At 41.5% G+C, this 21062-nt stretch overlaps 4 protein-coding genes across 5 annotated transcripts in view; 1 reads left to right on the top strand and 3 right to left on the bottom strand.

The window, feature by feature from the left end:
- The window catches only part of sik2b (salt-inducible kinase 2b), a 38410-nt gene extending 33041 nt beyond the window's left edge, over positions 1-5369 (bottom strand). For both annotated transcript variants that reach the window (XM_079271245.1, XM_079271246.1), the window contains exons 1-2: positions 4995-5369; positions 1651-1767 (exon numbers count right to left, since the gene is read on the bottom strand). In XM_079271245.1, the coding sequence (XP_079127371.1) occupies positions 1651-1767; positions 4995-5132 (255 nt within the window). In that variant the 5' untranslated portion in view covers positions 5133-5369. The remainder of the gene's footprint in view (positions 1-1650; positions 1768-4994) is intronic.
- Positions 5370-6297: 928 nt separating this feature from the next.
- laynb (layilin b) lies at positions 6298-11478 on the bottom strand. The gene is given in 7 exon segments (XM_079271442.1): positions 6298-8309; positions 8624-8741; positions 8924-9001; positions 9517-9561; positions 9958-10013; positions 10015-10222; positions 11315-11478. Coding segments are annotated over 7 exon segments (894 nt in total). The 5' UTR covers positions 11388-11478; the 3' UTR covers positions 6298-7993.
- A 4007-nt stretch (positions 11479-15485) lies between these two features.
- LOC306779614 (zona pellucida-like domain-containing protein 1) lies at positions 15486-18696 on the top strand (the record flags this gene model as incomplete). Its single annotated transcript, XM_079271582.1, has 9 exons — positions 15486-15579; positions 15829-16055; positions 16198-16388; positions 17010-17082; positions 17167-17264; positions 17399-17482; positions 17587-17758; positions 18216-18318; positions 18539-18696. 9 exons carry the CDS (start codon positions 15486-15488, stop codon positions 18694-18696), a joined length of 1200 nt encoding a protein of 399 aa, XP_079127708.1.
- A 732-nt stretch (positions 18697-19428) lies between these two features.
- On the bottom strand, positions 19429-20636 carry LOC306779613 (uncharacterized protein; the record flags this gene model as incomplete). Its single annotated transcript, XM_079271581.1, has 3 exons — positions 19429-20257; positions 20405-20498; positions 20588-20636. 3 exons carry the CDS (start codon positions 20634-20636, stop codon positions 19429-19431), a joined length of 972 nt encoding a protein of 323 aa, XP_079127707.1.
- Positions 20637-21062: the final 426 nt, after the last annotated feature.

Genomic DNA, 21062 nt, shown 5'->3' with positions numbered 1-21062 from the left:
TGGGCTATTTTGTGGCAGACAGGAAGACATCGCGGCAACAAAGTGATAAAAGTTTATTTTTGAGTCACGTACAAATGCATGTGCACTTGCCCTCGCACAACTGGACATGCATACAACTACATGACAATGCTTTTAGCACACATCACACAAGTGTAACTTCCACGACACAGCCGGATTATTTTCTCCTCAGCAGTAAGAAATGAAAACACATTTCTGCTGCATGAAACCATATCATCATAAGAATTTTATGAATTAACCATGATAGACATCTTGGCAGTCTGGTAAGAAACCATGGTGTGCAATGCATTTTGGGGAAATATAGCTAACCATGACGATTAGAGCCTTATTGCAGTACAGGTCAGATATGATGTCCCAGCACAAGAATAAAACATTTACAATATACAACCTTTTAACAACTAACACCTAGTTTTAAGCATACCAGCAGCAGCTTCACACGGTGCCACACACACACACACACACACACACACACACACACACACACACACACACACACACACACAGCTGAATGTCAGTCAGTCATTAACTATGCTCTCATATCTTAAACTACCCAGGGGTAGTTGTTTGCTACTGCATTGGAAAATGACCTGGATTGGTCTTGCGCTTCAACACCTCGACTGCTAAAGAACCAGAGAATAAGATCAAGACGGCGCAGCAGTGAATTGTACTGCAGGAAACTAGTTTGCTCACAGATTAGCCAGAGAGGCGTGGCTAATTCTAGGTCCCCTCAACAGATGTTACATTACAGATGTTACACTGCAATGTAGTTACATATTACATTATTGCCCCGGCTCTCTGCAGGGCCTTCTTCGACCGCGGGCTGTTTTCAAAGACTGAAAAAGATCTTCCTCAGACTTCAAAAAGACATCTCCCTTCATCTGTTGCACAAACCCGTCAAGTTACTTCTTGTTGGACTACTTTTCAATGAATTCCTGGCAAATGAATACTTGTTTTGCAAACTATCTAGTCAAACCCAAGATGGGCTCAGGATAGTTTCTGTCGGCAAATGTAAAAGACTGACGATGTCCTCACTGCTCACTGTATTTTCAACAGGCTATTGAGCCATAAAATAAGGGACTAATCGGAGCGAAATTCAGACTGGCCTAAAATATCATTGTGAAACTGGTTATTACCCCTTAGGACAGTTTAAAAACAGGCAAGGCACAAATCAATCTGAGTGAATTCAGCCTTGTGTAAGAGTCATTATTGCTTTTACTTAATTGTACCATTTGTCAAGTTTGTGTGCGTGTTGTATACTAACTGGAGTAAATGCATAGTATGGTGGCATTCTTCCAACATCTCTGCTACATCGACAGTAACAGACTACAAGCAGTTGTCATGAGATGGGTCAAAGGAAAAGACCCGAATAAATCTCCTGAAAATCTCTTGATTGACAACAGACAAAAAACAACATCACAAAACAAGATCAGAGGAAACCTTTGATCTTTGCACAGCATTACAACATGGGCAATAAAAAGTTACAAAAGATAAAACCATTACAGATAAACAAAAAGTGCACAAGAGCCCCGATAAAACCAGGATGTACTGTAGTCTAAATCAGTGAACGCTGAGAGACCAAGGCAGCCCCACTAAACAGTCAAACGATAACAGGTAGTGGAGCGAGAAGCTCACCTGGTACAGCTTGATGATGTGGGGGTGATCCAGCATCTTCATGATCTGAACTTCTCTGTAGATCTTCTCCAGATTGACAGCATCCAGTTGGGTCTTGTCGATGATCTTAATGGCCACCTGCAGAAGAATACAACTCCAATCAGTCAGTTTCTCAATAGCATACAACAGAATCATTGCTCGGCCTCAGACTTGATGAAAAGAAACACTCGCATACACACTAGTAGAGATAGCAGTTTAATATTCTCCAAGAAGCAAAGGGAGACAGTCTGTTCTTTTCAGAGAACTGCTTTTGAGCCACAAGATAAATACTTAAATACAGCTCGTGCTGAGGACCTTCATCATAAACACTCTTGAAATTTGAGCCAAGATGAAATATCACATAAAAAAGGTACAGCAGGCCTCGTTGGATACACACAAACACCCTACAATGACACGTACATGTGTAAATGGACTCGCTCAAAACTTCAACACTCTTGGCTTTGATGAATGATGTCCGGTGGGTAACGAGGCAATATTAACATCTTTCCTTCAGACGGTCTCATAAACAACATTTCATCAGTGTGATCTGAAGCGTTTCCAAGTGTCTGTGAGCCAAACTGGAGGCGTAAACAACCGGAGACCCCAGTTTGCCTCTCAGCAATTGCACCGCTGTTAAGATTAAGTTAGAAAACTCTTACTGAGAGCAAAAATGAAAAAAAAAAAAAAGTATCTGGTTCCAGGTTTTTAAATGTAAATATTTGATGGTTTTCTGTGATACACTGAATGTCTTTCACTTCTGGACCATTCGGTCGGACAAAACAACCTTTCTGAATAAGTCAACTCTGGCTTTTGGGAAGTTGCAAAATCAATAATGAGAATAATTGTTAGCTGCAGCCCTAAGTCAGATAATAAAACAGGATTGATTAATAAATCCATGAGTTTAAGAGTGTATTGGTTGCCAAAACCCAACATATAATGTAATACTGTCTGTGACACAGGAGTGACACAGGATTTTCCTCTGGAAACTAGTGACAATGATCTTATCCTCCATCTTTCCTTCAGAAAAAGATCAGAATTACCCTGTTGCCTGTATCCGACTGGCTAAACTGCGTGTGTTGCAACAAACGTTGAGCCACGTCCAATGTTTTCCACTCGATGATGCTGTATTTTTGCAGTTGGTATTCCTGCTGTGTTAATGCATCGGTATAAATACTCTGAAGACAGCCTCATGTTTGGTTTTAATCTTAAAGTGAAGTCTGACATCTCAATCCCACAGACACCCAGTTTAACCCTATTTAGCATATCAATACATTGGACACCCCATTATCATCTCCCTACCCACAGTACAAACAGGTATGCAATTTGCCATCACATCCTGTGCAGAAATCTAAATCTTTTAATGGCACTCCAGCTACAAGTCGAGACCTCCAGGGCATACCATTTTAAAATCGCTAGCCTACTGGATTACAGGGTACTTAGCATGAAAAGATCTGAGCAGAGCAACTGATTACATTGTCAACAATACTTAAACGCACGCGCACACACAGCATAAGAGTTCTTGTGTACTCTGCTGGCACAACGTCATTCGAGGACAATGACTTACTGGGGAATTCAGCTCATGCATTAAGTAATGAGAGCAGAAAGGCTGGACGGGACAATACTGTGACCAGATGATGGCTAAAAGTACGACTCACTCAGCTGACAGGCAGGACCCCACGGGAATGAGCCAGCACTATGTGAACCCTCAATGTACATAATGGGGTGAATGGGTCAGTATAACACGCAGGAGGCATGAGTAGAAAAAGTAGGTTATGCACACAGATACACTTATCTAGGAATATGCACAAAGACGCATCAGATCTGTGGTTTCATGCGTCATTAAACTCTGCTTTTCTTCCCACACACGTTCCAGGTTAACATCTCTTTTGCCAAATTCACAAGGCAGATGGCATCACATAAAGTCGATAGCCTGCCTCTCCAGTTGACCGTGGCCACTTAAACACACAGCTTGGCTCCGGCCATGGGCCTCTGCAGTGACTCTCTCTGTAGTGACCTCTACCAAACCAGTGGCCTAAAAAAACACAGCATCCACCCAGCATCAACATGCATGTTTTCATTCCACCCCGATACCGTGCCAGCTGAGGGAGCGGTGCAGCCACTGTGTGAAATCACCTGGTGTCATGTTAGGCTGAAATTAAAACCTGCATTCAACATAGCAGTTAGTGGCACACAGTTGCAGATTACCTGGCTAGACTAACGCTGTGCCACGTCACAGGCTCTAATAACCAGATTAACACCAAAACAGTTTTCCTACCTTGTTATTCATTTAACATTGATTAAACCAAGGGGCCTCATCTGGATGATGTAACTCTTTTGTTTTTCTGTGCGGCACGATTGCTCATGTTCAACGACAAACAGTTTGAGGCCCCGTGAGGTCAAAGATCAAAGTGTGCAACTGTGTTTTCCCAGCCATATTTTTCTATCACTCCCTCTGTCCTCTTCTCACACACGCATGCACGCACACGCACACGCACACACCATTACAATGGAAAGGCATGGCACTCAGTGGTACTGGTGAAGAAGCGCCTCTCTGTAGAGAGCTGACATAAACCAATCAGACAACCCAAGCCCTGTTCCTTCTGTGCACAATGCTTCATCGCCTGAGCGTGTTGAGTGTTTGCGATATCAAACCATCTCCAAAACTAAGTGAAGACCCCCCCCAGAGCAGTGTCAGCCAATTGATGTCTGCATGCATGCATGCGTGCAGAACACTTTGCTTTCCAATTACAGAGCTCTGGCCCCAGCACATCCTGCTCCTCACGAAGCTCTCGCACTGCTGGCACAAGAAACTACCAAATCAAATCATTATTTGAATTATATAATGGGACCACCGACCCATGCTGCATGCATGCCCCAGATAACAGCGATGTTAACAGTAGCCAGACTTTTTTTGGGTTGGTACATTGTGGCACAGTCGTGGGTCATTACCAAAAAAAAGTGCAGGTGTATGATGCTGGTTGGCGCAGGACAGAAAGAGTGCATATTTACAGTTTGCGTTTCTCAGCAGCACTGGTTGGTCAGACCTCTTACCGGCAGCGATGCTGGTTGAGGGGGGGGGGCACATTGCTCCTGTACCTGCAGGTATTCAAACACACCAGCTGTTGCTCGCACTGGAGCAGCCAAGTGGCCCCGACAGCAGTTAACAGTTACCTGATCCAAGTTTATATTAGTGCACGATGTGGACAGCATTTCGGTATCTGCAGTCAATATCTGGGGTGTCAACTAGTGCAATAAAGTTATGTAACTCAGCCGAACAGTAGCCAAAGTTAGCTTTCAGGCTAACCAGTTCACCGACACACACTCACCTCGGTCTTGGTTATTCGGTGTCGAGCCAGCTTCACGACAGCGAAATTGCCCTTTCCTAAAGTGCGCTCGATGTCGTAGAAGCCCACTCGGACGGGACCCCGGATCTGCGTTTTTTGCACAGTGTCAGCCATGACCATGCTGTACTTAATGGGACTGGTTGTGGAAGAAGTAGACGGTAGCCAGACGAGCAAGGGGACACGCGGGGGGCTCACGCGGGGCTTTTGCTAGAGCAAGCTTACAGATAAAGACGAAAGGAAAACAAACCGCCCACCGCCGCTGCTGCCGCCGCCGCCGCCGCTCGAAACGTGTCCATTAAAAATAGACAAAGTTGATTTCTGTGTCGCCAATCTTTGGCGACACTCTCCCCCCGTCAGTGCGGCGATACGAAGCAGGCCATTTGCTGAACCCTGGAGGGCTGTCACACACCACGTTCTCCAACACAATAGAGCGATACTATTTCAGCTCGAGGCACCTTTCTATCAGCCACAGAGCACGCGAGTTGACTCGCAAAGAGGCATCATGTTCTCCGGTTGACGTGTATTGACGTCAAAGCCATGGGGGTATTTGTACAGGGGGCGGGGCCACGAGGCCGCTCCACACTTCAGTGCCAATTGGTTGCCAAGACAACCAGACCCACCTCTTACGTCAACCGGTAAAATTGCTATTCTGAAATCTGTTTGCTCGCGTGTGCTGCTTGATTGCACGCATCGGTAACTTTGAAGTCCGCCCCCCCCCTTGCAGGTGTTTTATAAGCTTTTTATTCGGCTGCGAGTGAAAAACGCAAGGGGAGAAAAAGGGTTGAATTCATTCTAAATCAGCCCGAAACTGTCCATTTTTACTTGCACACAAGTAATGTGCTCTGCAAGAATGAAAGGAAAACAAATATTTAAACAAAAATAATAATAACGTTCAATATAATAAGTATTGAACGTTTGAAAGAAAAACATATTTCACAGCATGTCTACTTACTTTTACAATCCAGAAAAAATGTGCAACTGCCATTAAAAATCCCATATATTATCATATATAACATTATATAATGTGACATGGCAGAACCTCATGTGAAACTAGATATTTTATCAGCAACAAAGACACTTTGGTCAGCTACTTAACAGCGCCATCTACTGGAAAACATAGACAAGTGAAGCAAGGCTACACATACAGTAGCCTACAGTAAGTTTTGTACTTTAGAAACAGGCATTTATCATTCCCACACATCTAACATCACACAGAAATTTCCCCATTGTTGAATCAGGAATGCAACCACAACATCTTGAAACCAAACTTTATTTGACACCCAAAGATCATGCCTTGTTTTGGGATTCAGCACATCCACACAAAGCAGTTGTTGTCCTCAGCTCATGCAGTGACAGTTTAGCAGTGCATTACTAAGCGGGCAGGGAGAGCAGCGCTCCGAAGGCCTCCGTTGTCACGCATGGACTTCCTGAATGTAGAGTTCCAGATGTGCTTTTGGCATTTCCTGTAACATTCTCGAAGAACACGCTCAGCCTCTCCTTACTGGGCTTGCTACATCTTTCCAAGACACAGACCCAGCAGCCCACTCAGAAAAATAGGACAGGCATTTGTGTTCAGAAAATGTATATCCATGATTATTTTACAGATTTAGAAGGTATGCACATGCTTTTACAAGCAAACACTGTTGAATGAATCCATGACATAGTCAAAACTGGTCTCTCCTAAAAAGTCAGAGCAGTGGAAGGGTTGAGTTTCCCACACAGTCAGGTGGAGTCGGAGAAAGGCCACAGCTTTGATGTTGACTGGGGTCAGCGGAGTTCTGTCATCAGTGTTTCCGCATGTACAGTTCTATTCTCTGACATCAGAGTCCAAACAGGAAGACTTACACTTCAGGATTAGAGAAAGGGTGAGAAAAGTCCCTGAATAGGACACCTCCACCGCTGTAGAGACAACAGGATCTTTTTGTCCTTGTGTCTCATAATATCTACGTTATTGGAAAGTAGCTGTTTAAGTTTGGATTGTTTACAAGAGGAGTAACCTTGCATGGGTCCTCAAAACTTTCACTAATTCTCAGGGTTAAAAGTGAAATCCGCTATAAGCCAAATATAGCAGCGCTGCTGCACCGCTTACCTGAGCTGACTCAGTAATGCTTATTTGAATTCATTCATGCCTCTTTGAAACCAAAGCCTTTGTGCTGCAGTGAAGTCACATAACTTACCAGAGAGCTTGTTCATGATAATACATGTTATGGTGCCAATATAAGGTTGGCATTTGTGGTTTTAAGTGAAGCGCCTTAACAACTATTGGATTGGATCCCCTTATCCAGCTTAAACACCATTTAATACTTAAAAGCAAATATCTGCAAAACTAATGACATTACCATTAGTTTTTAGCTTGCTAATACACAAAACTATGATGGTGAACATGTTAAACATAATGCCTGCAAAAGATCAACATGTTGTGATTGGCCTTTGTGAGCGTGTTAGCATTCTGACATTAGCATTTAGCTAAAAGCACTGCTGTGCCTCAGCACAGCCTCACAGAGCTGCTGGCATGGCTGCAGACTTCGGGTCTTGTTATTTATTAAAAGGATTTAAAATATATTATACTTTTTATATGACTCATCGATTACTCTTGAGTCCAAAATATGCCGTGCTCAGATTCACAATTTCATCAACAATTTCAGAACTCTGTTGGTGGGGCTCTGGGAAGTTCGGGGCCTAAATGTTATCTAACAGGTGACAAAACTTTGGGAAACCCTGCTTTCAGCCTTTATCTGACTCACAGCTTTTGTTGCTGGATGCTCAGGATGCCACACTGAAGATACACACAGGTGATAAGTTATTGTAATATACAGTATATCGGTCACGTGTTAAGTAACCCTGCACAACACAAGTAACCAGTAGGGTGTGCAGGAAGAAAAGGATGGAGAACATTGTGTTCCTCTGTCTAGCTGCGTTATATTCGATAGCTGGTATGAGGCTGACGGACACTCACAGAGATCAGTTCGGCATCAACAGTGTTATCGATAGATCTCATTTTCCACCCAACCAGCCTGCCGGTTCGGAGCTCTGCAGGTCTCACAGATGTCATTGGTCACAAAGCCGCTGTCCTTGTCCACGCATGACACATTCTCATAATCGTCACACTGGGAGTCCTGGGAAGGAGCACAGGAGTACTTTGTCACGATGCCTGCCGGCACGCTGCTGTCCAGAGCAGTGTCAGGCAGTTTGGTAATGTCACTAAAGGCGTAAGGTCCTTGTACGGCATTAGGTGAAGCTGTTTTTGACATCCACGGTTTTGATCTGCTGGGGTAGCTTTCTGTTTCTGTTTTCTTCCTGAATATGAAAGACACAACGTTAAAGAGCTCAATGCAATCATCACAACATGTTGCTCATCAGTGAAATGACCTCTTTAAAGGGCCACATAAAGTAAGAATTTCCCAGACATGTTTTGAACAACAAACTTTTCTAAGACCAAAGATACAAGAAGTGTATAAGTCAAATAGGAAATGTGTGCACAGGAGATTTCTCACATTGGCTAAAACTCAGTAGAAATGTATAAAGGTGTGCAAAAAAAGACCATCTCTGAAAAAATGCTTCTTAAAATCTCCTTTTATTACTTTGCATGCAGAAACGTGTTCTTCTTTTACCTCTTAGCATGCTGTTTGTAGCAGAAGAACCCAGCAGCTGCAATCAGCAGCAGCAGCAGAGCCGGAATAGTTGCATAAAGGATGTAGGAAACATACAGGCTGTTGTCTGAGAGAGATACTGCAAAGGACAGAATATTACTGGCATATAACTTGCCTTAATGTGACTTTAAAACATAGACCTTAATCATTGAATAGTTAGAGCACGTCACAGATTCTGTCACTACTTAAAAGCATTGGTTTATAGAAGTTTCCCTGAAAACATAGAGGACTTTAACTCTACGTTTTCTTTTCTTGTCTTACCTGATGACTCAGGTAGTCTTATTTTTATCCTCTCATCACTTTCTGTGGTTGAGAACACATTTGGCCTTAGAGATGGAACTGGAGCAATCAGAAAACAAATTAACATAATCAGTTGAGTATGAAAAGCAGAACTTTGACACAAGGCATCTCACCATTGCAGATTTCTAACTGATTAAAAGAAACAATCAACAAATACGTGAGAGTGTGACTTGAAATATTAAAAGCATCGTATTTTACAAATTCCATGTTCTGTGCGTTTGAATGTTCTTGTTTGGTGATCTGATCACATACATCTCTAAGCACATTTAGCTTAGGTAGCCTGAAGTTATCAATCCTTAATTTAAACCAACCCACAAACTCTGAAATGAGACAACATAGTTCTTTGTGGGCTGAATTGATCAGAAAACATGTGATCCAACAAGCTATTAACTTCCATAAAACTTTTTTATGTCACATGCAGGCTCATCAGAATATGGTTCAGTCTGACTTTTCTTGATCTAAGTATAAACACATCTGCAGTCGCTTGTTATCTGTACATCATAGAAACATCATGCAAGGACAGAATGTGCGTGGTAGTCAAGTACATGTTGTACCTGCATGTGCTTTGTTCCCTTTCTCAGTAAACACTGGTTGTTTTTCTGCAAAAGACAGAGAAAAGTTAATTCAGGCATCCAATCCTTGGAAAAATATGTAATCAATGCTACTTCACTCTGCTAAAATAGGCACGCATTCGAGAAACGCTTCCCATTCGAAATAGAAAGAAAAGACAAACAACAGGAAGAATCATTACAGATAGAATGTAAAAAAATATTCAACAAAATGAGCCCTTAGAAATCTTCAGAGGTTTCAAGTGTTTAAAACAATATGCTAATGTTTGTTATTTAAAAAGCGATGGCCCTATTTTAGTCAATTTTTGGAAGACTTTGATTTTGTGGATTCAAGAACCAAATAAAACCAAAAGTGCCAACTGTCAATAATTCCCAGCACTGCGCAGTCAGGTACAAAAGCACAGTTTCTGTGATTTACTGGCTCACCTTCTGGGTATTTGCAGACAAAGTTGTTCTTGGAGTTACAGTTGTCATCGTTCCACGATCCAGAAGTCTCCATCTCCAGCCTGCAGCTGTTGTATGAACCTCTCCATCAGTCGCTGCTCGCTTTCTGTTTCAATGCTGAGCAAGTCGCCTGCGTCCGACCTGCAAGCCTGCCTGGCATCCTCAAAGGTCAGCCTCCGCCTGCTGTCCTGGATGTAGGACACCTTGTAGCATGGGCGCTCTGTCCCACGCCGACAGATCCTTTGGCCTGGACACCACAGTCAGCATCAGGGAGATAACACAATGATAATAATAATAATATGATATGTTTTTCATTTTCTGAAGAATTCCCATGGCACCCACGTGGCAGAATGCCTATAAACAACCTGAAGCATCACGGACAAATTAGAAACGACAATATATTTGCCAAAGTCTTCCCACATGTTCCGGCAATGGCTAACCATATAGATACATTACAGTGTAAAACCTATATTTTTCAGGGCTCAAAAAAAGATGTTTGTTTTTTCTAGATTGGTCTTGTTTCATTTGATGATGTGGTGCACTGTGACAGATTTATAGATATGTGAGTCTGAACACGTCTGAAATGCAGTGCACCTGTACCTGCATCATTTGCAGTTGTTTTTTTTCAAAATATATGCCAATTTATAAGCAGACAGGCAATATATTACAACAGTGGTTCCCATACTTTTTTATTGCCCGTGACTCATCAACACAACATCGCTTATGATGTGAGAAAAGAATAAAAAGTATCAACAAAAATAATGACAGAAATCTCAGACATTTTATCTTTGAATAAAATACTTCTATCATTTTTTTACCTTTACAGATAACATGCAAATAGAGCCAGTTTAACGATTAGGGCGTCTGTTGTGGTGAAGACTGGGTATATTAGTAGGGCCATTGATATTATTATAGCCCGTCTAAGCAGCATAAATATTGTACTATAGCAATAAAGTTAGAAAAACAATGCGACCCTTTGACGCAAACACCCTGATGTTCGTTTCCCACCACGTCACGTGCTGCTGTGTGACTGCAGCCTGTTTATAATTACAGTAACGTTCATACTGGCTGCTTCAGGCTTCTTTATATTACGGTCCTTCTGGTGCCAACGTCGTTACCTTAATCCACTAACACGACAATAAAACGTGCCGTAACAAATCCAAAGCCTCGTTCAGCGCTTTATGCAAATTAAAAAAAATAAATAAATCTTTTAAAAATATCTCGGTACAAACAAACACGTTGAAGTCTTGAGTTAGAATAAAAAAACACAAGATTACATCGTCTCGTCAGAGTTTAAATAGTTCTCGAGTTTTTCGTCCCTCCGAGGTAAAACTCTTACCATTTGTTCTGGACGTGGATCCAGGGTGGAGAAAAACGGCGATTACAGTGCCAAACAGCTTCATAAAATCCATTTTTTTCTACATGTTCAACCGGTTGTGATGCACAACATGTCCTTAAATCAAGTTGCCTGTAAACGTGTTTTAGATTTTAGAGATTTTCAAACCCTGGGATAAACTGAGGATAGAGGCAGTCCAGTCTAAAGTGGGGCGTCTGGTGGAGGCGTGCTTATGGCGCCTGGCTGAAGGGGGAAAAACAAGAGTAAGATAGTCCAAGATTTAGCTGCTGCTGTTTTCCCCTCTACAACTAAACTCTAATCACTGAGGTATGCATATGTGTGTCTGTGTCTTTTACTAGCAAAATCCCATTTCACATATAGTAATGAGTAATGACATTATAAGGGGATGCATAGAGTTCTTTCTGCTAACATGCATCATGTTAAATGTACAACTCAACCTTTCCTTGTCTGGTAAACATCCTGGTCTCATGTCATGTGATTCAGTTTGTCCACCACATGTCTGATGTGGCTGTTGGTTAAAACACATCTCACACAAAGCCAGTGTAAGTGTTTGAAAGGAAACTGGCTCACTGTGAAAACACCATTTGGAGAGACACAGCAAGGGCAGAAAGTAAGATAGGGAAAATAGCAAGAGATGAAGAGGGGAGAGATTGGAACAGGAAAGCCTGCCGAGGAGGAAGAGGAAAGGACTTTTTTTAAGAGGACCATACTTCCTGTCCATTGCTTTGGTTTGGTTTCCAGACATTGCAGCTTCAATTCCAGAATATGAGTGATTGTAAAAGTCTGGAGCAGTCACATGGATTAAGCTTCAAAAACAATAATAATAACAATAATCATTTTACAATTTAATCCAGCCACATCTTCAGACTGAATTGTCCACCATAAAACTAAAGGCTGACGGGTTAAATAGTGGCCCGCGTCAATTATGTTCTTGACAGCAGCACTCCATTGCTGTTTGTATTCATGTTTGCGAGACCCAAACCTGTTCAAGCTAAAGCCGTAGAAGTAAAACTGTGTTTGAATTTAAGGGGTACTTGATCCATTTAGTACTTAGCACTGTCACAATGCTGTCTGTTCAATTCTGGCCAGCAGATGACACCAAACTACTGATGAAATGAGGCTGAGCAGCAACTCCCATTCACTTTTGAAATGAATCTGTTACTGTCCACTGTTAACGACTGTTACACCAGTCGGGACAAGTTAACAAAGTATATTTACTCAAGTACTTTACTGTCGTACAATTTTGGGGTAATAGTATTGAATATCTTTGCTTCTTTGTTTCTTCTATAATATACTTCTCCTCCACAACATTTCATAGAGAAGTATTGTTATTTTACTGTAATGCATTTATCTGACAGCTTCAGTTACTTTTAAGATTTTAAATAAAAAACACACCTTAAAAGTTTTAACCAGTGGTTCCCGATCTTTTTGTCTTGCGGCCACTTATAAAAACAGCAAACTGTGTCTTGTTGTGGCTCCTTGTCTTGTTTCCAGTTGTTCCACAACGAGATATTTCCCCTCCAAACTTCTCAGGTTGTTTCATTTATACAACTGTTCAGTAAAAGTAGGACAAGAGGGAAGTCCAGAAAATGATAATAATTCTGAATAGCAGAAACTTTTGTTCTTCTTTCCTCTCCCATTAATAATCTCACAAGGGTCAAAGGGTCAAACAGAGGGGCCCGACCCCGAGGATGAGAACCACTGGACTGAAATACCCAACTTTATATAAAGTATAGCTACAACAGATGTGAGGGTCCCGGGACACAGGATGTCGTATGTGAACATATTGTAAAGCCCTCTGAGATTTTGGGCTACAATAAATTGAATTGAATTGAACAGCTAAAATGCTACATATGCATGCATGCATCAGTATTAAAACTATCATATTGGCATACTGTATCTACAAATATATTAGTTGCAATGGACATTGTCCTGCATTAGGAGTATACGTTTTCATACTTGAAGTACATTTAGCCTGAAATACTTATACTTTTACAATAAGATTGAAGCTATTTTAAATGTAGGACTTTCACTCGTAGTGGATTATTTTTACAGTGCTGTTTTGGTACCATCGAAAGGCATTCACTGATTCATATTTCATAACAATGTACGCTTAGACAAAAACTCCTTTTCAACTTTGGAGTGTTACAACAGTTTTTAAACATATTTGCTGAATTGGTTGACATGCTACATTCACATTAGCTACTCTAATGACCGTCTTTACTGCACATGCCCACAGAGTACAGTATGTCCTCATAAACTTCCCAGTGTATCCTCTTTCTTCCACAGCTAAATCTGTGTCCTGCCCTGGGCCTTGTTTTCATTGTTTATGATATGTCAGTAACCATCATCGCTTTTTTTGTGAAAAACAGAAGACATGTTCACTAAGTCTGATGTATCTAACGATAGCCTCCAAAGATAATGGCCCATTTATGGTACATTTCTATTTTTTTTTTGTTGTTGTTAAAAAAAGATACATTTAGCTTTTCTGAAGTCGGAATATTTTCTCAGCACCTAATCCTTACACTGAATAACCCAAATCCTTAAAATTTGAGATACATGGTTTTCATTGGGGACTGATGTCAATATGCTATAAATGATGTGCTGTTAGCACTTTACATGATTATTTAATTTATAGGTCAGTTATGGTTTATGCAGACCAATCAACCTTTGGACAGGTGAACATTATTTTCCAGACTTCTCCATCCAAACATTATCTCTGACCCTGCAGTCAGAGCGATTACAGCGGAAAGAAATGGAGAATGTGATTAGAGTTCAGAAGAATGCCAGACAAGTTGTTTCAGAACAAGTGTCCGAGGAGGTACCGTACATTTCTCTGACGCAGACGAGGACTCAGAGATTGTAAAAGAGGGACACATCTATGGATAGTGTAGCGAACGTCTTCTCTCACCATGGGCACTGACAAAAACACTGATGCTCCTGTTCCTTCTATATTTCTGAGGAACAATGGGGCTTCTCAGTTGAGCAGCAGCAGTTGTCGCCTAAAGAGACTACCTGTAATGCAAGTCAATGGAGACAATAGAGGAGAGGTTTGACATGCAAGGGAAATTGTTAAAGGTTAATGCTGGTTGGCTGTGGACTTCATTGCTTGTGGCAAGCAGCGTCACCTTTCAAGCATTCAAGGTGTTTCATTCACAAGAAATTGAATCCTTTATTCCAGACACTGAACAATGATTTAGGAAATATACGTCTTTCTTTTGAGAGTCAAGAGTTGATGTTTTTGGTTCTGAATTAGTAGATTTGTAACTTATTTGTAATTCAGTACATTATCACAGTTATCAATTAAAGATGACTTTGATACAGTATAATCAGAATTTATATAATCATTTTAAATTAATTTAATTCCATTCATTGAATTGCAAGTTTTTGGTCATTACTTTAGCAATACCATGCAACGGTAGAGTGCTGATCAAGGGAAGTGCCTGAATTTGGTGAAATGCATTTCCTTAACACCATTTTAAACCTCAACACAACCAGCCAACAACTAACAATCATCTTCAATATTTATGTTTGGATGGAAAGAAACCTGATACAGTAGGTGTTGTTAACCGAAGGGGTCTATGTCAAATCCCACTGCCAGATGCATCTGCTGGGTTTAGATCTGACAGTGATCCCTGCCAGGAGCTGCTGCCGCCCCCAACAACAACTCACGGTAGAAACGTGGAGAAAGTGTGTATGTGTATGTATGTGAAGGGAGCCATAATTAGTTGAAGGAAGGGCTTGAGAGTCACACCTCTACGGTTTTATGTGTCTTGAGTCTGTCAAATATAAAGCCACACTGCACAACTTCTTCTGTGACACGAGACACCGGGTACCAGCAAAGGTAAAACTGTCTCATGGGTCTATATCTCAAATTCATTGATTTTACCAACATCGTTTTAGGATAAACATCAACAGATTCCGCGAAGCAAAACATTTGCAACTTTTGATACTAAAAATTATAGTCGCACAAAAATGGTACTTTCACCAATTTGTGCCTTTTTCGAAATAATATTTTTTTCCACATCTGCTCTGACTCAGTTGATATTGTTTTTTCAGTGTCATTTTGGTGTTTTTATTATTGTTGATATTGTTTTTTATTCTTTGTGTGATGACAGGATTTATCCATCGAACGGAGCCTCCTCCAGACAGCATGACTCTCTATCTTTGTCTCCCTCTGCTGGTTGTGATGCTGCAGCCAGCTCTGTGTCTCTACAACTGCTCGTCTGAGTATGAAAGAACCCCAGGCAGGTTGAACTATTACCTTTACTGAGCCAGATGTTTTGTTTTGTATTAGTATTCTGCAAATATCAGAGCAGATGGTAATTGGTGACTAATACTAATTGTGAAAATGACTTTTTCACAATGCTTTTTGTAATGGACTTTTTCCTCACTGCAGCAGTAAATGAAAAAAATTGAAAAATTGTGACTCCAATGAGGGAAAACAACTTGCAGTATCAAAACAGTCACGGTTTCTCCTTTCTTTTCCTTTATAGACAATTCAGACTTGTCAGTTGTCTGTGGCGCCAGGACGATCAGCCTGGTGATCAACCTGTGCACGGCTCAGTGGGCAGGCTTCAACACCACAGACCTGGCTCTGAACGGGAAACACAACGCTACGGAGTGCCAGGGCTCTATCGACACCAGCGTGGACCCTCCAATCATCCGTTACCAGCTTCCTGTTAACCACAGTCAGGTTAACCCCTGCCGCCAGTCTCTGCAGGTCAGAAGGTGTCTAGTAGAGGATGTAGAATAATGTACACATTGTGGACACATTGTTAATGGACACATTGTGCCACTTCTTTTCGGGTTATATGGCAGTATAGAGGAAGGTCATGCAATGATTCTTTTGTTGTGTTGTTCAGATTGTGGATGAGGCCCCGGACCCCAAAGGTCAATTCAGCAACTTCTTAAATATCCAGTATGTTATCATCACCGGGTTCATTGACACACCCAGATCTGACCAGGGGTTGATCAGCTACTCCACAGACCTCTACTATCACTTCTCCTGCCGCTACCCGCTGGAGTACCTGATCAACGACACACAGATGGCGGCGTGAGTAACTGCCCTTCCTTTAAAATGAGCCTACATTGTGCAGAAGGGATAGTTTTGATATACTCTATCAGAGGTGTCCATATAGACAGTGCAGGAGGTTCAGTTGCATAAGGGCGCAGGGAGTAGGGGGGCTGTAGGGCAGAGATCAGGCCCGTGCGAGACTGCCACCTTGAAAATGCTCGTTAGAAGTCACAAGTTAGATCTCATATGAACATTGCAACGGTGCCATTTGCTATATATGCTCAATACATGTTAATTTGTTTTTGTCAAATAGTCAGTAGCAATAACAGAACTATATGCTTATTCTACATTAACTATAGAAACCATAAATAAACGAAAAATATTAAATTAAATTAGAAATGTCTTATTTTCTTTGGTGTTTTTCTCATATACAGGCATACAATGATGGTTGTTGGATAATATCTTTGCTGATGTCAAATGTCAAGTCTCTATTTGATCATGTAACGAGACAATACATGGTGTGTGTGTGTGTGTGCATGTGTGTGCGTGCTTCATAACCAGCGTGCACTGGGCCCATTGTGACTACCTTATGTCACTGCACCCTGTTCCATTTTGTCTGATTAACACAAGACAGTCATTTTCTTTTCCATGATTTTTTAGATCCTCAGTTTCTGTGGCGACCAGCGATAATAATGGGACCTTCATTGATACCCTGAAGATGAATGTTTTTAATGTAAGTTGGCATCCAGTTACCTTTGACATACACCATAGAGCTGTTTCTATTGACTTATTTTACTCTGATTTCTTATTTCTCCAGGACTCTGACTACGGCTACCCGTTAGTGGTACCTTCTACAGGACTTGAGCTACGCACCAGGATCTATGTGGAGGTCAAGGCTGTTAACCTCACAGGAAAGTAAGTAATTAGCAATTGGATGAGCGGATGTTTATAGTGAATCCGCTTATCGGAAAACAAATATTGACATTAAAATGAGCACAGAGTTTTCTTCTTGCAAACAGTAAATCATTGGCCCACTGTCCTCTTTTAAGTTTCCATGTACTGCTGGATCACTGCTATGGCACTCCCACTGCCTATAACATGTTGAACAGTGAGCAGCACAACTTCTTCACAGGGTATGGACGCACACTTCAACAGTACAGCTTCTTACACAGAGGAAAAAATAACTTCCACACATTTTAAAATATAAACTAAATCTAAATAATTCTGCTCTCTATAGCTGTTCAGTGGACCAAAGGACATCTGTGACAAGCAATGGACTTTCAATATTTGCCTGGTTTAACTTCGAGGCCTTCCGCTTTGTTATGCACCGCGACCAGGAAAAGTCCAGCATCTATTTGCACTGCATACTGAGACTTTGTGAGCCCAGCAAATGTCAAGACATCCTGTCTGTAAGTTGAGAAGTCAAGAATAAATCGGAGAAAGAAATGCTGAAGCAGTTTTCAAAGGTATCCCATGCCAATATTTCTCTGGCAGAGATATGTATGATGCATATATCACCGTATAACTTACCCTTTTAAAAATATAGAAATAGAACATTTCTATCCACAGTGTTCAGCAGACAGTAAGTCACACTGAAATATTTAATAAATCTGATTCATTTAAAAAGTTGCTACTTAAAGCATTACTAGAAATTTGTGGATATACAGTATTTTTTAGGTATTTAATGGTCTTATTAGATAACTGACCCAGATAACTGAATCAGGGACATTGTGGTTCAACAGTTTTCTATTTTATCATAAAATAAAACAAATCACTACTTATTTCTTAAACTTATAGAGAAGCCATAGTGTTACATAATATAACATAGATCCAACTAAACCCAACTGAATGTGTGTTGTTTGTCAGTCCTGTAAAAAGAGAAGAAAACGATCTGTGACTCCTTTTGGAGGAGACAGCAGAAACTCGGCTACTGTTTCAGTTGGACCTCTTTACACTGCTGCCGGAGAAGGTAAGACCCAGCAAAAAGAAAAAAAAACCCATGATATAAAGTTTACTTTTTCCTCTGACTCTCTTTTTTTATCTTCCCCTTCTAAAGAGAGGCCATATGCATCTGCGTACAGTGAGTATATTTTGATCAAATGTATCATTATAAATACATTTCAACATCTTTGAAGATCTTGGAAGACAACACAAAAAGCAATCTCAATTGATCTCCCTGCGTGCATCAGGTAATGACGTGGCATCAGAGAGGGAAGATGTGAATGTGGCGGCCCTCGCCGTGGGGTTGGTGTTCGGCTCGGCTGCTGCTGCGCTGCTGCTTCTGGGTGGCTGGTTCGCCCTGAAGAAGTTTTATTGGGCGGGAGGATTACCCCATGCCTTTAACTGACAGATCAATTGGCAAATGATCTTCACCTCATACCATATTGTTATTGTATGTTTATTGTGGGAACACAAAATCTGATAATGTTGGGATTTGTCAGTACCGGTAATACTCAAATATTCTTGTCAGGTGACAATGAACACTCTTCTGTGAATACTTGATGCATCTGAATTTGTCATTTATTGGATATAAAGGAACAGTCACACTTGAAAAAGAATCATTAAATATGTAAGCATTTAAAGAACATTTGAATGTGGTATGTTATCATAGATTTGCTTTGATAATGGCTCGCAAGTATGCCAACTGACAGTCTTACCAGATCTTGGGTATCATGTACAGAATCCCCTTGCTTAAAACAGTTATTTACATATAAACACATATATATATATATTTTGCACAATGCACATACTGCATCATCTGCAGTATATAAGTCAGATCTGTTCTGTACATATTAAAAATAAAGATTGAATTCTGGTTGGCACAGCACTCTGTGGTTGATATTTCATGCACTGTAAACATATACTGATATTTACACACTTATTCACATGCACAATGAAAGAAATACAGTACATCAATCAAAAGCAAACACATAATATTTACAGGCTACTTACTTTGCTGGTACAATAGCAAACAGCAGACCAAATGTATGCACGTGGATACATGTCAAATTATACACTTTAATAGGACCATAGAGCAGTTAAACTGGTAGTTTTGTGCAAAAATGTACAATTGTCTCTGTCACTGCACTGAGTGCATAATGTCTTGGATCAGAGCAGAAAGTTTCACTGAGAAATCCTCCTGCAAGGAGGAGGAAGAAGCAGGAGACAGGCTTGAGGGTCCCTGGACCTCCAACTCCTCTTCAAGCCCCTGAAACAGCCTCTCCATTCGGACCTGAAAAACTTGGCTCTGAAGGGCTTCATTTTGGCAGAACCGCGCCATACTGGCTGCGACTTCAGCCGTACCAGGCCGTGCAGTTTCTAGCAGAGCAGCAAGCTCTGCTTTAAGAGCCCCAATCCTCTTCTGTACCTCCATCCTCAGCGAACTCACTTCCTGTCCCAACCTGGAACTAATTTCCTGCCAGTGCTCTGACTTAGCTGCCTCTTGCTCACTAGCACTGATCTCTTTCAGATGTTCAATCACCCCGACGGATTTAGTATGGAAGTCGCTAATGAGGACGGCCACCTTGGAGCTGCTGTGCTCCAGTGTTTGGCTCATCCAGTGGAAGGCTTCCTGGTACAGAGCCGGATTGGCCTGTGCCTGGACCTCTGCTGTCTCCAGGCCCTGCAGATAGAGGCTCAGCTGGCCACACAAGTCTTTGGTGTCGCTGCTGAGAGAGCTCTGGAGCTGCTGGGTGAGGGGAGCCAAACGCTCCCTCATGGTGGCCAGAGTGGAGCTGAGGTGGGCGGGAGATGGGGACAACCTCTCTTGTAGCTCGGCCAGTTCTTGGCGCAGACGGATACGCAGACGCTCCGACTCCATGTTGAGTTTGCGTTTCATCTCCTCTGCCACAGGGCTGTGATCCTCTGGGTCGTAAAGGTCACTGCTGTCAATGTTGGTCTTGTAGATTCTACTGAGCAAAGAGGGACAAAAGTACTCTATTCGAACATGTTTTGATATTTGTTCCCCATAGACAGTTCACTTTGACTTGAGTGTACGGATGCACATTTATTTCTGGTGTTTCACTCGTTTACAGTGCTTAGTTTAGTCAACTTACTCCACATTTATTTTGGGTTCTGTGTTGTCATGAGCCTGGTTGGCCTTTGAATCAGTCCAGGTTGCCTCCCTGGTGTAACGGGGAAGTCGGTATGCTGCAGATAAAGAAAAAACATACATGAAAAAAGAGATATACAAATGCAAAATAAAGGCTAGTTCACAGTATTTGAGGAGCAGTGTATACCTGAGGTTGTCAAGAATGACAGGGCGAAGAGCACAGCTTCTAGATGCATTTTTAACTTTCTGTGTAGGGACAGAAGAAAAGACTGACATAAGTATTTAACATTAGAACAAACAAATGAATGAATACTAAACATTTTAGGATGAATACATTATCTTTAATTCCTTTGACATACATTCCCTTCTCTGTCTAAGAAAGAAGACAAGAAGAAGTTCAATATGTGAAGAAGTGGCTAGCCATTACCTGAAGATCAGGGTTCTGGAGAGTGACTTCTCTTCTCATCCGACTTATAGGTCCTTGTTATCAGAGAGCCAGCCCAAACTCTGCCTGTGTCAACAGTCAACACGTGGAGGGTCACACTGATGACGGAACACATATACGCACACAGAGCTACACGGACGCACACACACACACACACACACACAAACAAGCAGAGTGAGGCGATGCCAAAAACGTCCACTGTCAAACCTTCATGAAA

The sequence above is a fragment of the Melanostigma gelatinosum genome (genome assembly GCF_949748355.1).
Source record: "Melanostigma gelatinosum genome assembly, chromosome: 7".
NCBI classification, from domain to species: Eukaryota; Metazoa; Chordata; class Actinopteri; order Perciformes; family Zoarcidae; genus Melanostigma; species Melanostigma gelatinosum.
Note: the sequence above shows the minus strand (reverse complement) of the source record. Positions and strands in the feature narration are given on the sequence as shown.